Source organism: Eptesicus fuscus, chromosome 24 (assembly GCF_027574615.1).
Source record: "Eptesicus fuscus isolate TK198812 chromosome 24, DD_ASM_mEF_20220401, whole genome shotgun sequence".
NCBI lineage: Eukaryota > Metazoa > Chordata > Mammalia > Chiroptera > Vespertilionidae > Eptesicus > Eptesicus fuscus.
Genome location: NC_072496.1, coordinates 4328866 through 4348065, shown reverse-complemented (window position 1 = coordinate 4348065; position 19200 = coordinate 4328866). Strand labels below are relative to the sequence as shown.

The 19200-nt window shown below is 56.4% G+C and overlaps 1 protein-coding gene across 1 annotated transcript in view; it reads right to left on the bottom strand.

Moving 5' to 3' along the window:
• Nucleotides 1-10930: 10930 nt before the first annotated feature.
• DISC1 (DISC1 scaffold protein) overlaps nucleotides 10931-19200 on the bottom strand; it is a 61554-nt gene continuing 53284 nt past the window's right edge. Inside the window, 2 exon segments of the mRNA XM_054713160.1 lie at nucleotides 10931-11070; nucleotides 13622-13739. Coding sequence (XP_054569135.1) covers nucleotides 10934-11070; nucleotides 13622-13739 — 255 coding nt within the window. The 3' untranslated portion in view covers nucleotides 10931-10933.

Genomic DNA, 19200 nt, shown 5'->3' with positions numbered 1-19200 from the left:
GGAGGATGTATTAAGGAAACGAGGCCACGTCCAGACTCACAGGTGAGCTTGTGCTCCATCACCTGGTCAGCGTGGCTTCCACGGGAGGGGCCGTGACGCTGGGAAACCACCCGAGGGCGTTGGGGTCACGGCAGGGCTGTGGTCTCTATGGACGAGTCAGCGCTCGGCAGGGGTCAAAGGTCATGCATCTGGCCCTGACATCCTGGCGTCCCTCTGTCGGCTCCCGCAGGCCTGTGATCGCCGGGGCGGCTCTGCTCTCCTGGGCCGGGAGCTGAGACTCACGGAGGCCGGGCTGTTCTCTCAGCCTGAACGTCTCTGGGGTCAGCCGACCGACCCAAGGAGCTGAGCCTGGGATGCTGACCCGGCCCTCGGCGTCCTGAGGGCGTCCTGATGAAGCGCGGGGACATGGAGGAGAGGGAGGCGGGGGAGTCAGGTGCTGAGGGAGGCCAGTCTGAATCGAAAGGAACAAAAGGAGAAAAGGCCCGGCCGGCGTGGCTCAGGGGTTGAGCGTCGACCTGTGAACCAGGAGGTCACGGTTGAATTCCAGGTCAGGGTACATGCCCTGGATCCCCAGTGTGGGACGTGCTGGATCCCCAGTAGGGGACATGCAGGAGGCAGCTGATCCATGATTCTCTCTCATCATTGATGTTTCTCTCTCTCCCTCTCCCTTCTTCTCTGAAGTCAATACGAGAGAGAGAGAGAGAGAGAGACCTAACCGGTTTGGCTCAGTGGATAGAGCATTGGCCTGCGGACTGAAGGGTCCCAGGTTCGATTCCAGTCAAGGGCATGAACTTGGTTGTGGGCACATCCCCAGTAGGAGGTGTGCAGGAGGCAGCTGATCGATGTTTCTAACTCTCTATCCCTCTCCCTTCCTCTCTGTAAAAAAAAGCAATAAAATATATATTTTTAAAAAGAGTAGACTGCCCGACACCATCACCGAACATGCGTGCGCCAGCGCGAAGGGCGACAGGACGCTCGCTCCACGGGCTCTCGAAGAAGCAATTGGAGCCATCAGTTGAGCTGACACTCATCTCGTCCGGACAGTTATTGAGTCCTTCATCTCCTCCGTGTCCAGGCCTTGTCATGGCTGGACCCGATTCAATGAGTCTCCATGGCGATAAGCAGAGGAGAGCGCACGCGGGGGAGAGGACCCTCGGCAGCAAGGGGCACGCGTCACCCGGTGAACCCCAGGACACGTGGAGGGCAGCCGGCGAGCGGAGACGGGGACATGGAGGCTGGGGGGGCCTGGGCTGCGGAGGGCTCCCCGGTCAGCCTTGGTTCTTGCTTTCCTTCTAACGCTACAGGACAGGGAGAGCTGAGCTCACCGGGGTCCGGCTTTGTTTCTCTTTGATACTATGGAAGCCAAAGCAGGCTCACCAGCCCGGCCGGTGTGGCTTGATGGTTGAGCATCAACCTAGGAACCAGGAGGTCACGGTTCGATTCCCGGTCAGGACACATGCCCGGGTTGAGGGCTCCATCCCCAGTGTAGGGTGTGCAGGAGGCAGCCGATCCATGATTCTCTCTCATTGATGTTTCTCTCTCTCCCTCTCCCTTCCTCTCTGAAGTCAATAAAAATATGGGTTTTTTAAAAATCAATGTGATGACCTTCTGGCACTTTCCTTCAGCACTCCAGTGCATCCCGCCCATCCCCCGTGCACACACCACACTTTCGGACCGCTTCCGTGAAGGAGGCGGAGTTAACATTCATGCCCCACAGTCCCCACCTCGGAGATGGATTCCATAGGGGGTGACTCAGCCTTGACCCCCTCAGCCCTGCCCAGAAATGCCAGCCTCTGGCCTGGGGGGGGGGGCACCGTCCGCGCAGCTGGTCTCCCCATCGGACAAGCCGGGCTTTCTTGGGCGCCCGGGCACGGTGCCCAGGGGATGACAAGCACAAGGCAGACCCGAGCCACTCTCGTCTGCTTAACACAAGCGGCTCATTCTAGGCCCGAGCACGCTTTCCCACGGGCCGGTCACGCGTGTTGGGGGCACGGCTCCCGCTCCGGCCGGGCGGCGGGGTCCCGGGTGCGGGGAATTCCAGCGAAGCCGTAAAGGTCGCTTTTCACGCGCACGAGGTCCTCTGTGCGGCCCGGAGTGCCCGTCGGCAAATTCCACGTCCGCGGAGAGAAGAGGCCGCGTCCGGTGGGTGCTGGGCACGCGGCCCCCGGGGACCCGCGTCCCGTGGAATCCAGGCGCCGGTGACGGGAACCCTGAGCTCACGGAGTCTGGGCCTTGAGGTCCGGGCAGAATCCCATCTTCAAGGGTTATTTTCTGTCCTTTACATGTTTTCACATTGGTTTGTCTTTTTCTTTTTTTAAAATTATGTGTATGTATTTTAAAGTAATAAAGTATGTGTCTTTTTTTAAAATTTTTCATTTCTTAAGAAAGAGAGGGAGGGCCCGGCCAGTGTGGCTCAGTGGTTGAGCATCAGCCACTATGAACTGAGAGGTCACGTGGTTCTATTCCCGGTCAGGACACATGCCCCAATTTTGGGCTCGAACCCCAGTGTGGGGCGTGCAGGAGGCAGCCGGTCCACGATTCTCTCTCATCATCGATGTTTCTCTCTCTCCCTCTCTCTGAAAAATCAATAAAAACATATTTTTAAAAATTAAGAAAGGACACAGCGCTGACGCATAGCCGGCTGTTCAGGAGACGCGTCGTTCTGGGAACCACCCCCTCCCCATGGTCCAAACCCATCCCTGGCCCTCCACGGCCCCCTGCCCTCGCCTGCGTCCGCCCTCCCTCCCGGGCACAGCTCCCGCCCGGCCGTTCCTATCTGCCCGTGGCTCGGGAGGGAACACGGGAAGGCCCCGGGCCCGGGGCGTGGGGCCGGACAGACGGGACGGAGCTCTCCCTTCTATTTTTGCGACGAAGCCAAGATGAAAAGAGTCTCCCAGCGAGACGCCGTTCTTCTTCTCGGACAGCCGTCTATTTTTACCCCGCGGGCCAGAGCCTCTCTCCCGCTTTGGGGCGAGGTCACGCGAGATCCCTCGCCTTCCCACCGCCACGCTTTATTTTTAAAGCCTCCGTCGGGGGCTGAACTTGAACTTGGCCGGGATCCGTTTCCGAGATGATCGCGTCCCCGTTGGCAAACGCCCGGGTGCCCTCCCTCTAGATGTCGGTCGGCCCACGGGGTTTCCTGGCAAAGTTGAAAAGCGGATTTTTTGGGGCCTTTTCATCTCTAGATATTCTTGTCACAGCAACTTGGGGGGCGGGGGTAGAGGAGGTGGGAAATGGGGGAGTGGGAGGGGGCAGTTAATACAAAGGTTCTGCAAAGAAAGAGAAAAGATGAGCAGGCTACTCATGTTGATATGCTCAGCCTGATAGCAAGTAAACATCTCTTTGGGGCGGGGGCGGGGGCGGGAGGGGGAGGGGGAGCTACGCTGTGAAACGGGAACATCTCGGCCATCTGTCTGAAGCTGTTCCAACATCATGACATCATCACACGCGGCGGACGGCTGGCTGTCGGTGCAGATACTTGGCAGAGCGGGCGACGCCCTCCTGGGATGGCACAGCCCCTCACAGCTTCCTGCCTCGCTGCCTCTTACCAGTTGCTGTTGTTTTTTAACACATTCGTATTGATTTCAGAGAGACAGGGAGGGAGGAGAGAGAGAAACATCCACGATGAGAGAGGATCCTGGATGGGCTGCCTCCTGCAGGTCGCACACTGGGGATGGAGCCCGCACGTGCCCTGACCGGGAATCGAACCGTGGCCTCCTGGTTCCTAGGTCGATGCTCAACCACGGAGCCACGCCGGCCGGGCCCACTTACCCGTTTTACACCGACCGTCAGGGTGAGCAGAGAACCCGGTGCTCAGTGGAGGGAGGGACAGGTGCTCTATCCACTGAGCTGAACCGGCGAGGGCGACAACTGAATATACTGGAGGCACGTACACGGAGGGGCCAGACGACGATGACCTCTGAACGCATCATCACCCGGCCACTCCGTGTCTATCCTATACGATAAAAGGCTAAGACGCAAATGGTCCCCTCGACCAGGAGTTCGACCAGCAGGCAGGCCGGCCAACCGCCCATGTCCCCTCCCCCTGGCCAGGCTGGCCGGACCCCACCCATGCACGAATTCATGCACCGGGCCTCTAATATCTATATACACACACGGAGTGGCCAGATTATTCTGTGTTCAGAGATCATCATCATCTGGCCGCTCCGTGTATGGGTCTCCTGGGTGACATTCCTTGAGCTGGGTCAGCAGAAGCAATGGACCGAGAGCCGGCCCCGTCGGAAGGAAGCCGCACCCCAGGCCATCAGGCCGCCCGGTTTGGTGCTTCTCCCCCTTTCGTGGGCGCAGACACAGCTGGTGTGGCACTGATGACGGCATCGTTCCTTTCCCCCCTCCCACCCCGCTAGGTTCTGGCTCTTTACCCACAGTGCTCTGCAGCAGATGGCATGCTGCATGGCTGAGACCTAGGGTGACAAATGGCTCAGATGGCCAAGAGGTGACAGAGAGGGGAGTGTCTGGGCAGGGCTCCCGAAGGGCCTTTTCCCAGCCCACCCCTCTGCCCACTCCGCCCGGCCCCGGTGCCAACCCCCGACTCCAGAGTCGGCAGTCGCTGCCGATGGGTGACCGCGCCGGCCAGCTGCTCGGAGGCGGCACAGCAGCGCGGGGACAGCTGGCGGGTGACGGCCAAGGGTTTTGGCATCTCCTCTGAGGAGAGACGCCCGTGGTATTGACACCCGAGGGGAGGGGTCACAGCTGCGGGCGGTTCCCTTACGCAAGGCACGTGGGCGGTGGGGGGTTGGTGTGGAGTCGGATGCTGTCCCGGGGCCAAGTTATTCCTTTTTTTAAAAAATATATATTTTTTTAATTGATTTCAGAGAGGAAAGGAGAGGGAGACAGAGGTAGAAACATCCATGATGAGAGAGAATCGTGGATCGGCGGCCTCCTGCACGCCCCCCACGGGGGAGGGAGCCCGCAACCCGGGCATGTGCCCTGATCAGGGATCGAACCGTGACCTCCTGGTTCCTAGGTCGATGCCCAACCCCTGAGCCACGCCGGCCGGGCAACTTGTACCCTCTTAGAAGAAATACAGTATCAGACCGTCAAAATACTCAATTATAAGGAATTCCCATAGTTTAACGTGCTACGTTTTTTTCAATGACAGTCATACCTCGGCTGGAAACTGTCCTCATGGGATGTGCTTTCATGGAAAGGAAGAGGACAAGGTAATCAGCCTGCCTCTGGTTTGTTTAGGTTCCGTGTCCTCCAAGTTCGTTCTCCGAATGGGCAGGCCTTTTCCTCCAACTTGTAGATATGAGGTGCTGAACAGAGCTTGGCTTTTAGTCCTTAAAGAGTGTTAACTCGGGCCCTGGCTGGTGTGGCTCGGTGGATAGAGCGTTGGCCTGCAGACTGGAGGGTTCCAGGTTCGATTCCCGGTCAAGGGCACATGCTCTGGTTGCAGGCTCGGCCCCCGGTGGGGGGGCGTGCAGGAGGCAGCCGATCGATGATTCTCTCTCATCGTTGACATTTCTCTCTCTCCCTTCCTCTCTGAAATCAATAAAAATGTACTTTTAAAAAAAATGAGTTTTAACTCGGATCTTGCTAGAAATATTCCCGATCCAGACGCACCCCTGGTGTAGACCCGCAACAGAAGTGACACGTGATGGTTAGCGCGACCTCGTCATTTCAGATCCCGCTCGACGCGGATCCGGAATGCTGGGCTCCTGTTGGCGGCCTGGGGCTGTGAGCGAGGGCAGACACCAAAGAGGGGATGGAAAATACAAAGAGAACTGCGAATGGGATTACGTGAAAGAATGGAGAGAAAGGGACTTGGAGGGGAGAAGCCGAATGAAAGGAAAGAAGGGAGGAAATGGTGAGGAGAGAATTGGGGGCGGGGAGGGGAGGAGGGAGCAGATAATTGAAAAATGACGCTAAAGGGATCCAACTGTCTCCAGCATTCGGGCCCTGATCTGTCTCCTCGTGACAAAAGCGACTTTGCAGACTGCCTTTGTGTGAAAAAATTAAACCCAGATAGCACGCTGCCGTCCTGCCGGCCAGAAATACTCCTTTGAGATAACGGTTTATAACCCCGCTAATCCCCTCCTCGCCTCCGCCGCAAACCAGCCCCGCAAGGCAGCCAGGCAGCCCTCTGATACTCCGGGATCAGCTCCCTGAAAAGAGCATCTTTCAATTGGCGACGGCATGACACCTGGGCCACCGCCTCGGGTCGCCGCGTGGCCGCGATTACCCGCCGTCTGTCCCTCAGAGCCCAGCGAGCTGCGCCCCCGAGTTGCGGGAATCAGCAAACCAGCAGGACTGCCCGACAGATAATCCCCGCACCGTGACAAGCAATACATCCGCCCGCGGGATCTCCCAGAAAACTGCCCCGGAGGAAAGCGAGGCCGCGGGGGTCGGGGATGAAGCCACAGGCGGGCGGCCGCTGATCTCAGAACCGCAATATTGCTCTCGGCTCATCCTGGGACCACGGGAGGCGGGACAGGGCGCGAAGCCCCCTGGATGGAGCTCAAATATCTCAATTGCTCGTGGCCAGGCAATTGTTCCCCTTGGAAAATCATGAAAATCATGGCAGCGTGAAGACAAAGCTTTAACACTTTCTTTTTGTTGGTAACCCTCACCTGAGGATCTGTTCCCATTGATTTTCAGAGAGAGGGGAAGAGAGAGGGAGAGACAGAGAGAAACATCGATGTGAGAGAGACACATCGATGGGTTGCCTCCTGCACTTGCCCCGACCAGGGCCTGGGCCCGGGAGGAGCCTGCAACCCAGGTACATGCCCCTGACCGGAATCGAACCCAGGACCCTTCAGTCCGCAGGCCGACGCTCTATCCAGAGCCACACGGGCCAGGGCCGAAGCTTTAACATTTTCTAAGCACTTTCTTAGGTGACCTTGCACTTATGCATTTTGAATGCGCACCACAGCCTGCGGGACTGGGGGAGGGGACACAGGGACTGGGGGAGGGAACACAGGTAGCTGAGGTCTCAGGCCACAGCACTAGCCAAAGGAATCGAGTCTCCCATCAGGCCCGGGACCTCTCCTCCTCCTGCTGACCTTCCCACAATCCACTGCAGCCCCAGCCCTTCCCCGAAGGGCTGCTGAGGATGGGACAGCATCTCGGCGGGCCGGGAGGAGCAGGACAGGCTGGGGGAAGCCGCTGACATCACAAGAGGCAGGAGGTGCCGCCTGGAACTTTCCAGAAGGTGCAGGCGGCAGGGGCCGGGCCCGCCTCTTCAAGGACTGACGCGAACGGACTCACCGGGCGCGGACAGCTGGCTGGCTCTCGGGAGGGCGAGTGAGAATAGCACGGAGCAGATGCCGGCCCCAGGAGCAGGCTGAAGAGGGCACGGAAGGGCACGCCGGGCCTAGAGGGCGGGCGCAGGTGCAGAGCGACACCTGATTGGGTCACCCCTGCTCCCGGCCCTCCATCTCCAAGTGTCTCACCAGCACCCCTGGAGGCGGGCGGACCCGTTAAGGGGGAAGAATGGGATGTATCTGCCCAGGGACAGTGAGTCGCCCGGATGGGGAATGGGTCCCCAGTCCTTGCCCTGAGCTCGCTCCACTAGATTTGTTCCAAGGACAGGGGGTCCAGACTGCACAGTGGACCCAAGCACCCCTACCCCGGACACCCCCAGTGACCCCAGGGAGCAAGACTACACCTTCCATTAGCAACGAGTCACACCCATAGGAGGGCAGTCTAGAGTCAAGGACTTTGTCCTCAGCCCCGTCTACTGAAGATTCCTAACGATTTTTTAATTATTATTTTTTTTAATTTCAGAGAGAAGAAGGGAGAGGGAGAGAGAGAGAGAGATAGAAACATCAATGATGAGAGAGAACCACTGATCGGCTGCCTCCTGCACGCCCCCCACACTGGGGCATGTGCCCCGCCCGGGAATCGAACTGTGACTTCCTGGTTCATAGGTCAGCGCTCAACCACTGAGCCACACCGGCCAGCCCGTGTTACAATATTAAAAAAGGCCGTCAGATTCCAGTGTAAAAGATCAGGAGTGATAGTCATTTTAAATCATACCAATGTGGGTTGTCTGGTGAGGAGACTGGCCGGGAGTAGGTGAGAGTCGGCTGTGGGCGGGTTTGGCACAGGTGACTTCTACCAGCCGAGAGTCTAACTGTCCCTTGCCTGCCCCTGTCCCTGCCCCCATGACCTTCCTCCCGCCAGCTGCCTTCTCCGGTGACCTCCTCCGTTTCCCAGGCAAGGCCCCAGATTGTTTCAAGTCCCCAGGGGCTCCTTTGTTCTCCTCCCTGGTGAGCACATCCCCTGCAAATGCCCCTCAAAGAGCTAACTGGTGCCATCTGGACCCGCCACTGCCTTCCTCCCCAGCCCTCGCCCCGGGGACGCGTCTGCACCCGGCCCCAGGCGAGGCTCTCTGCAGCAGTTTCAGGGGAACACTCGGTGGGAGGAAGCCACCCCGAGGACCCTGGCGAGGTTCTGACAGAGGACTTTCTTTCTCCAGGGATCCGGTCGTCAACAAAACGTTCAAGTCCTGGGCTGAGCGTCTGCCCCCTGGTGGTCAGTGCGCATCATAGCGACCGGTCGTTCCGCCGGTCGGTGGATTTGCATATTAGGCTTTTATTATACAGGATTTATAGAGATTTGACCATTAATGACGACTTCCTATCCTAACACCGTGTGTGTCTTTTCTTCATCTGAGACATACACATGTTCAATGTCATCGTATTCCCAGCCGTCCGCTTTTTATTTGTGTTCTTTCCAATGGGGTACGTTCTCGTATTTTATCTCCCGGTTACGGTCTGCGGACGTAAAACCGGTTGGTTTTTGTTAGACTCGGCGTGTTCGTTGTGCAAAAAGCTTTCTGTTGACTCTCTTGGGGTTTCTCGCCTCCGGTGACGTCAGTATGAATGTACCTCCCCCTTTCCAAATGGCAACCTTCGTTTCTTTTTCTTGCCTAATTGATTTAGCCAGTATCTCCAGGGAAAATACCTCCAGTGGTGGGAGTGAGCCGCTTGGGCTCCCCCCGCCCCCCCACGTGACTGGGAGTGTTATTTTCAACGCCCTCCATCCAGGGGTCAGGAATAGACAAACACATTGTTTCCTGATCGGCTGGTATCGGAAAAGAACCACAGACACCATTGTAAAGCGCTGCCTTATTGGAGAGGTTTTGTGTGAGACGGTCCTGTCCAATCAATCCTCCTGTTACAGAAAGATGGGATGAATTAACCGGATACACTTTTTCCTATTTTCCTCCAGAAGACAAAAAAAAAAAAAAAAATGTTAATAGCACACTAGGGCTTGGATATCCGTTTTAATTTCATGGAACAAAGGAGTCATCTTCACGGAGCAGTACATGATTGACAAAAATCCAAAGACTGGGTAAGGTGAGGGCATTCAAAATCAAGTATTAGATTGCTTAGACAAGCAGGCAGTCACTGGCCAAGGAGGACAGCGTTGCTTTCTCGAAACACCCATGGGATGGGGGTTTTTCAAGAAAATCTGCCCAGGCCCGGCCGGCGTGGCTCCGTGGCTGAGCATCGACCTAGGAACCAGGAGGTCAGGGTTCCATTCCCGGTCAGGGCACAGGCCCGGGTTGCAGGCTCCATCCCCAGTGTGGGGCGTGCAGGAGGCAGCCGATCCATGATTCTCTCTCATCATGGATGTTTCTCTCTCTCTCCCTCTCCCTTCCTCTCTGAAATCAATAAAAAAAAACTTATTTAAAAAGAAAATCTGTCCAGTGTCAGGCAGTAGTGGTTGTTGCTGGCGTGGCTTTCATGGTAGACGGGGAATGGGTGGCTGGTCAGGGCGGGCGGGCGGGCGGGTGTGTGGAAACCCGGGAGCCATGGCCACAGAGCAGCGGGGTCCACACGGGAGGACCCATCGTTCTTATGTGTCCCGACCAGCGCTGTGTCTCGGGACAAGTCCGCCGGCCTCCTCCGGCCCAGTGTCATCACCTGTGACTCCTGCCTCCCGAGCTGACGGGAGAGTTAACGGGCACCATGATCACCCAGGTCTTAGGACGACCCCCTGCCTACCTTCGGCCCTTCCCTGCTCCTGGGGCGGGAAGCAGGCTCACCGCTCCCTTCCTGCGCCCCCCGTGGGAGGATCTCAGGGCCCCGATGGGATGCTGGGAGCCAGGCGTTGCCACGTAGAAAACGGAAATGCTGCCGGGCCGGCGTGGCTCAGTGGTTGAGCGTCAGTCTATGAACCAGGAGGTCAGGGTTCGATTCCCGGTCAGGGCACATGCCCGGGTTGCGGGCTCCATCCCCAGTAGAGGGGCGTGCAGGAGGCAGCCCATCCATGATTCTCTCTCATCCTTGACGTTTCTCTCTCTCCCTCTCCCTTCCTCTGAAGTCAATAAAAATATATTCTTTAAAAAGAAGAAAGCGGAAATGCTGCACCGCTCATCGGCTGCTCCCTGGAAACCTCTCTAGGGGTTTTCATCTGAGCTCAGAGGTGAGCGGGAAGCACAGAAGGACGGCGAGGAGATGCTCGTTCCGGATCCGGGGTCCATCCGCTCCTTCGATAGCGCGTCTGTCTGCGGGAAAGAGGGACGGGATAACGGAGACACATCTGTGCTTGGTTTCCTTTCCATAGGCTCTCGGGTCAGGAGGTATTTTAATCGCCGCAGAAAGCAAGACCGTACAGGGACAGCGACACGTTTCCGGGAGAGCTCCCCCCGACTTCTGCCTAAAGGGGGCTCCAAGGAAAAGACTCTCAAATCCTGGGCAGGATGCTCCCATTGCCGACCCGGGGAAGCTGCCTCCGAGAGACACTGAGGAGGAGACTCAGCCGATGGCCACCCCCCCTCCCCTGCACATTCCCACCTGGGGTCCCCTCTCAGCCTCGGCCACCTCTGTCCTGGGAGGCCTGGAGGCGCTGTGTCTCGGGCCCAGGGGGGACGCAGGGAGGCGAGAGCGGGCCCGGCCCCTGCCCCTGCGCGTACATGACGCGGTCACTCACCTCCTTCCGTGGTCGCGTCCCCCACGCCTCAGGCCTGCGCTCCCCGCACACCAGCCGCCGCACAGGAGGCCGCCTCGCTCTCCCCCGCCTCCCTGGGGGGCTGGAGCTGCGGGATCATGGCCTGCAGGGTCTCCTTCACCAGCCGGAGCTCCCTCCGCAGGGACTGTGGCCGCCGTTAAGGAACCCGCGGGAGGGGACGGGCCCTCTGCGCGTCCGGCCTCGGAAGAGCGCGCGGGCCGGTGGGCGGCAGGTGGGCACTGCCGTCTAATGGCAGTTTCCAGTTCCTTCCTAATCGCAGGCGTTAAATATTAATGCGCATTTGACACTTCTGTTAAGAGCGATAGCAATCTCTACACGGCCTGGGTTACCAACTGCCTCAAGTGGGGCCTCAAGAAAGAAAAAGGCAGCCCTGGCCGGTTTGGCTCGGTGGATAGAGCGTCGGCCTGGGGACTGAAGGGTCCCGGGTTCAATTCCAGCCAAAGGCACATGCTGGGTTGTGGGCTTGATCCCCAGGAGGGGGCATGCAGGAGGCAGATGATTGATGATTCTCTCATCATTGATGTTTCTCTCCCCCTCCCTCTCCCTTCCTCTCTGAAATCAATAAAAATATATCTACCCTATATGATAAAAGCCTAACATGCTAAGTGTCCGGTCATCCAGTCGGCTGTTCAACCAAAGCGTAATATGCTAATGATATGCTAAGGCCGCTCAACTGCTCGCTATGATGTGCACTGACCACCAGGGGGAAAGACGCTCCGACCGGTAGGTTAGCTTGCTGCTGGGGTCCGGCCGATTGGGACTGGGCAAGAAGGACCGGACTCGCCCTGGAGCCCTCCCGCGGTCCCTCCCCGGCTGGCCAACCTCCCGCATCTCTCCCCGGCCCCCATCCTGCACCAGTGGGGTCCCTCTGCCTGGCCTGCGCCCTCTCGCAATCTAGGACCCCTCGGTCAAGGGCATGTACCTTGATGGCAGGCTCCTCCCCGGCCCGGGCCCTGGTCGGGGCACGTGCAGGGAGGCAACCCATCGCTGTGTCTCTCTCCCATCGATGTGTCTCTCTGGTTTTCCCTCTCTCTTCCACTCTCTCTGAAAACCAATGGGAACCTATCCTCGGGTGAGGATTTAAAAAAATACACAAACATCAGTAAAACGCGTTCATTAGAGCTTGAAATGTGGACCGGGACTGCGTGTCCCCCAGACGGGCCCGTCCCTTTACTTCCGCCTCCTGGTGGTCCACGCACTGGATAGATGTGACCTTGGACCATTGGACCAGCCACCGGATGTCTCAGCCTCCGTTTCCTCAGCTCGCCCGGAGGGATCGGAGTCCCCATCTACCCACGGCCGTTTGTTAGAATTAAATGGCTTTTTAGATAAACCGCGGTGCGGCCACCGATCAATCCCTTTAAGCGTTTGGTACAAAACAGTTGCATCGACTTCCTTTGAAACCTCTACCAGGATGTGGTCTGAGGTTGTGACAGAGATGCTGAGCGGGGGGGGAGGGAGTGGATTCGGAGGGGGGAGTGGACGTGGAGGATATAGTTTTGTACCTGAAACCAAGCACTGGCCACGTATGAGAAGTGTGTTCGGCATACTTCCTGAACGCAGCCTCATTTAGCCCTGCAGAAATCTTAGGGGCTGCCTGGCCGGCGTGGCTCAGTGGTTGAGCATCCACCTATGAACCAGGAGGTCAGGGTTCCATTCCCGGTGGTCAGGGCACATGCCCAGGTTGCGGGCTCGATCCCCAGTGTGGGGGCGTGCAGGAGGCAGCCGGTCCATGATTCTCCCTCAACATTGATGTTTCTCTCTCTCACCCTCGCCCTTCCTCTCAGAAATCAATAAAAAATTTTAAAAAAATAAAATAAAACCCAACATGGATTGGGGTTCCTTGGCATTCAAAAAAGCCCCGAGAGCCCTGGCCGGTGTGGCTCAGTGGATAGAGCGTCGGCCTTCGGACCAAAGGGTCCCGGGTTCGATTCCGGTCAAGGGCACGTACCTCAGTTGCAGGCTCCTCCCTGGCCCAGGCCCTGGTCGAGGCGCGTGTAGGAGGCAACCCATCGATGTGTTTCTCTCACATCGATGTCTCTGTCTTTCCCTCTCTCTTCCGCTCTCTCTAAAAATCAATGGGAAAATATCATCAAGGGAGGATTTTTAAAAAATATATATTTCTTTATTGATTTCAGAGAGGAAGGGAGAAGGAGAGATAGAAACATCAATGATGAGAGGGAATCACTGATTGGCTGCCTCCTGCATGCCCCCCACTGGGGACCGAGCCCGCAACCCAGGCATGTGCCCTGACCAGGAATCGAACCCGGGACCCTTCAGTCTGTAGGCCGATGCTCTATCCACTGCACCAAGCCGGCCAGGGCGGGAGGATTTTTTTTTTTTTTAAAGCCCCTAGAAAACTGAGCCAGTCAGACCCGCAACTGCCGGGGCCCCGCAAACCCAGCTCCACACCCCAGAGAACGGCGTCCTGCCCTGGGCTGTGGTGAGCAGGTCTGAACGTCCAGGCCACTTCCCAGCGGGCACGTCGCATCGTCAACAACGCGGACGTCCCTACAAAAGCGAGAGAGACAGCATCGCACCTGCATCCCCTCGGACACCTGAGCTCGACGGGGAGCAGCGGCCGGGCCTGTGCGCCTCCACCCGCCCCCGCCTGGGGCCCCGGGGCGTTTACAAAGCCGCACCAAAGGACGGACGGACGGACGGACGGAAAGGATATGAATGAGGGCCTCGTCCTGGCTCTGCACGGCCGTGTGAAGCTGGTCTTCCAGGCACAGCAGCGTCCTGCTGATGGCCTCGCACTGCTCTCCCAGCTCTGCGGACAGGCTGGGCGGCTCCTGGCCGGAGGGGGGAGAGAGGACGTGTAAGCCGTAGGGCTTCTCGGGGCCGTGAACGCCTCTGCGACTCACACAGAAGGTACGGCGTCCCCGCTCACAGCCGCCTCCACGCGGACGCGGAGCAGGGGGCCTGACGGCATCAAATGGCTCCATCCTCATTTCGGGGCTAAAAAAAATATAAGTCAAAGCTGACTTAAGTCGTTTTAAAAGACGGCTTTATCGCCCTGGCTGGTGTGGCTCAGTGGATAGAGCGTCGGCCTGCAGACTGAAGGGTCCCAGGTTCGATTCCGGTCAAGGGCATGTACCTTGGTTGCGGGCACATCCCCAGTAGGGGGCGTGCAGGAGGCAGCTGATCGATGTTTCTCTCTCATCGATGTTTCTAACTCTCTCTCCCTTCCTCTCTGTAAAAAATCAATAAAATATATTTCAATAAATAAAATACGGCTTTACATTTCTCCCCAAAACATATAATCCTTGCCTATTATTTTTTTTTTTTAATGATATACAGATTGGGAGAGTTTGGGAAAGCAATTTCAGAGGACATGGTCTGAATTTTAAATTTTTAATTGTTTATATCCTACGATCCAGTAATGCTTCCAGGATTCGCTCAAAACGAAAATGTCTGTATTGAAACTCTCTGCTCAAGGGCCCGTACCTGGGTTGCAGGCTCGATCCCCCGCGTGTGGGAGGCAAACCAATCGATGTGTCTCTCTCACATCGATGTTTTCTGTCTGTCTGTCTCTCCCCCTCCCTTCCACTCTCTCTAAAAATAAATGGGAAATGATCTTGGGGTGAGGATTAAAATAAATAAATAAAACAAGCTTATTTTTTTAAAAAAAAAAGAAAAGAGCCCTAACCGGTGTGGCTCAGTGGATGGAGCGTCGGCCTGCGGACTGAAGGGTCCCAGGTTCGATTCCGGTCAAGGGCATGGACCTTGGTTGTGGGCACATCCCCAGTAGGGCGTGTGCAGGAGGCAGCTGATGGATGTGTCTAACTCTCGCTCTCTCCCTTCCTCTCTGTAAAAAAAATCAATAAAATAAATTTTTAAAAAATAAAAATAAATAAAAAAGAAAAGAACAGCCCATTTCCCTCCTGCCCCTCCACGCGGGTCTGATACGGTAGCGCCAGCTCAGCCGGCAGCCTTTCCAGTACAATTTGCTTAACTCCCTTCACGATCAAAACCTGCAGCCTTGGCCGCCGGGGCCGCCGGCCCAGCTGTGCCGAATTAGAGCAGATGTCAGACGGCCGTCCTCCTCGCCAGGCCCCAGGGAGCCTGATGCAAACCAGAGCGCGGGGCTTCCTTTGTTGCGCAGGATTTTCCCATTAAAGTGACTTTTTTCCAAAAACATTTATCTATAAAAGTTTATGCTCAGATCAAACAGGCGTTCGGTGGCGGGCCTGCCCGGATCCCTGAACCTCACACGCTCCCTGAGCAGTCACAGCTCCGGCTGACAACCCCAAGGACTTTTTTTTTTTTTTCCAGAGAGAAAGGGAGAGGGAGAGAGAAAGATAGAAACATCCATGATGAGAGGGAATCATAGATCGGCTGCCTCCTGCACGCCCCACACTGGGGATGGAGCCCACAACCCGGGCATGTGCCCCTGACCGGGAATCGAACCGTGGCCTCCTGGTTCCTAGGTCGATGCTCAACCACTGAGCTCCCTCCCCCTCTTCTCCCTCCCCATCCCCCTCCCACTAAAATCAATGAAAACATTTTTTAAAGAATATTGAAATAGTTGATTTTTTTCCAGTGCTGTCAAAAGTACCTCTGACGCCGAAACCGGTTTGGCTCAGTGGATAGAGCGTCGGCCTGCAGACTCAAGGGTCCCAGGTTCGATTCCGGTCAAGGGCATGTACCTTGGTTGCGGGCACATCCCCAGTAGGGGGTGTGCAAGAGGCAGCTGATCGATGTTTCTCTCTCATCGATGTTTCTAACTCTCTATCCCTCTCTCTTCCTCTCTATAAAAAATCAATAAAATATATTATAAAAAAAAAAAAGTACCTCTGACAAGGGAGGCAATCTGATGTGTGCAATGGCATCCTGTATAATAAAAGGCTAATATGCAAATCGACCGAACGGCAGAACGACCGGTCGCTATGACGCGCACTGACCACCAGGGGGGCAAGACGCTCGATGCAGGAGCTGGCCCCTGGGGGTCAGTGCGCTCCCACAGGGGGAGCGCCGCTCAGCCAGAAGCCGGGCTCACGGCTGGCGAGCGCTGTGGCGGTGGCAGGAGCCTCTCCCGCCTCTGCAGCAAGTGGACATCCCCCGAGGGGTCCCGGACTGTGAGAGGGCACAGGCCAGGCTGAGGGACCCCTCCCACCAGTGCACGAATGTCGTAATAAAACGGGAAAAAACCTCGTAACTGAGGATGTGCCCCTTGCTAGGATTTAAAATTCCTCTGGGGAATCAAGTGCCTCTGAGGCGTGTACTTCCCGTGGGCCACGCCCTGTGCAGGCACTGTGCTCTGAAATCATCACTTCCTTCGGCCCTTGCTGGAATCTGCTGGGATCCGCTGGGATCCACTGGGATCCTCTGGGATCCAGGTGTGGAAGGAGCCCACCTGGGAACTCCTGCTCTGGGCGCTCTTACTCAGCGCCCCCTTCCCCTCGGCCACGCAGCCAGGCCCCAGAAATAGCTGCCTGTCCGTACAAACACCTCACGCGACCTGTGAACTGGGCTCCATCGCAAAGAAACGACAGCCAGGGCTCTCCCCCCGTCGGCACTGACGAACTGCTGGGCCACGGCAGTATTTACGTTCTAAAGCATGGAAAACCCATCCAGCCGGCGTGGCTCAGGGGTTGAGCATCGACCTAGGAACCAGGAGGTCACGGTCCCATTCCCGGTCAGGGCCCGGGCCCGGGTTGTGGTCTGGATCCCCAGTAGGGGGCGTGCAGGAGGCAGTGGATCCATGGTTCTCTCTCCTCATGGATGTTTCTCTCTCTCTCCCTTCCTCTCTGAAATCAATAAAAATAGGTTTTTTTAAAAAAAAACCTCTCTGGGAGTAAGTCCCAGGACTCCGGGTTTAAAAAGAAGAAAAAGAAAGACGCATCCAGCCAGTGCGGTTCTTGGTTGAGTATCCACCTAGGAACCAGGAGGTCAGGGTTCGATTCCCGGTCGGGGCACACGCCCGGGTTGTGGGCTGGATCCCCAGTGTGGGGCGTGCAGGAGGCAGCCGATCCATGATTCTCTCTCACATCATGGATGTTTCTCTCTCTCTCCCTCTCCCTTCCTCTCTGAAACCAATAAAAATATCTTTTTTAATGTAAACCCACACACACACACACACACACACACACACACTGCAAACAGACAGTCCTGCACAACCCGAAAATGCAACCTGAACCTCGTGAGGCCTGTGCGATGGTTACGTTTCACTCCCCCTCCTGCAGCTCGAGGTGAGCCGGGGGCGCTGACCGCCGTCCGTGCGCGGAGCTGACGCGCTCAGTAAAGCTTTTCCTCAGCTCAGCACTGAAAGCACAGCCTCCGGTCTGTTCCCTCGGGCTGTTCTCCCAAGTATGTGCTTGGCAAATACATTCCAGGGATGCTATAGGGTTCTCTCTCCGTGTGTTTTTTTTTTTTAATCATCCACAGGAAGAGCGTGTACCTCAGAAAAGCCCCGCCCGTCCCACAAAGGGCATCTCTCGCATCCCTTTGAACTAGACGGTACAGCATTCCTCTCCCCACATAAACACGGAACCCTGCAGCCACGGGGGAGCGCCCGCAGGCCTCGCGGCGCCGATTAAGCCACGAAAGGTACGTGGTCGGCACTCCCTGTAACGCAAGGGTTCGTCCACATCTCTAACTGGCAGGGCTACACCCTGAGGGAGTGGGGTTTCGTTCAAGAGCATCCAGATGTCGTAAGTGGTGAGGAACACATGGAGGGGAAGCTGATGGAAAGAGATGCCGCAGAGAATTCATAAATGTTAACCAGCCTTGCCAAAACCGGTTTGGCTCAGTGGATAGAGCGTCAGCCTGCGGACTGAAAGGTCCCAGGTTCGATTCCGGTCAAGGGCATGTACCTTGGTTGTGGGCACATCCCCAGTAGGGGGTGTGCAAGAGGCAGCTGATCGATGTTTCTCTCTCATCGATGTTTCTAACTCTCTATCCCTCTCTCTTCCTCTCTGTAAAAAATCAATAAAATATATTTTTTTTAAAAAATGTTAACCAGCCTGGGGTTGCAGCTATCTATACACACAGAGTGGCCAGATGATGATGATCTCTGAACGCATCCTAATCTGGCCACTCAGTGTATATCCTACATAATAAAAGGCTAATGTGCAAATTGTCCCCTCGCCCATGTCCCCTACCCCTGGCCAGGCTGGCCAGACCCCACCCATGCACGAATTCATGCACTGGGCCTCTAAAATACACACATACATACACACACACACACACACACACACTGAGTGGCCAGATATTATGCGTTCAGAGATCATCATAATCTGGCCACTCAGTGTAATATTTTAAATGTGTTTTTATTGATGTCAGAGAGGAAGGGAGAGGGAGAGAGAGAGATAGAAACATCAGTGAGGAGAGAGAATCATGGATCGGCTGCCTCCTGCATGCACCCACACTGGGGATCGAGCCCGCAACCCGGGCGTGTGCCCTGACCCCCGTGACCTCCTGGCTCCTAGGTCACGCTCACCCACGGAGCCACGCCGGCCGGGCTCAGCTGTATTTCATACGGCACGACCATTCGAGAGCCTGTGGACGCCTTCCGTGCGCACAGTTCCGCGAAAGGCCCAAGCTGAGCGAGGCAGGCTCTGCCGATGATGTTCACGGCCCAGCACGGACCTGCACACCCGCTATTTCACACGAGGACTCGGGTCCCCGGGATGGTGGCATCGAACCCTAAGACCCTTTTGTGTCAGAAAATGGAAACGGCCCAGGTTGCGGGGGGGGGTCCTCTTTAGGGGGGATGGGGTCTGCGAGCTGCCTGTCGCTGGAAAAGACTGAACTACAAAGAGTTAAGAGTAGCCCCGAGAACCCAGTGCCCAGTGTCATCTGTGTCCATTTTAACGTTTTTTTAAATTTCTAAACGTTTTCTTGGTAAAGCAACTCTGAGGTGTCTAGAGTTACTGATGTTAAATGCCAGCAGCTAGCTCTAGCTGGATGCGACCCCGGGGGCGTTGGGCTGGTCTACACTCCACGCAGGAAATAAGACACTAAAGGTAGCCCTAACCGGTGTGGCTCAGTGGATAGAGCGTTAGCCTGCGGAATGAAGGGTCCCAGGTTCGATTCCGGTCAAGGGCATGTACCTTGGTTGTAGGCACATCCCCAGTGGGAGGTGTGCAGGAGGCAGCTGATCGATGTTTCTCTCTCATCGATGTTTCTAACTCTCTATCCTTCTCCCTTCCTCTCTGTAAAAAATCAATAAAATACATTTTAAAAAAAAAAGACACTAAAGGTACATTAAAACGTTAGATGGCCCTGGCTGGTGTGGCTCAGTGGACGGAG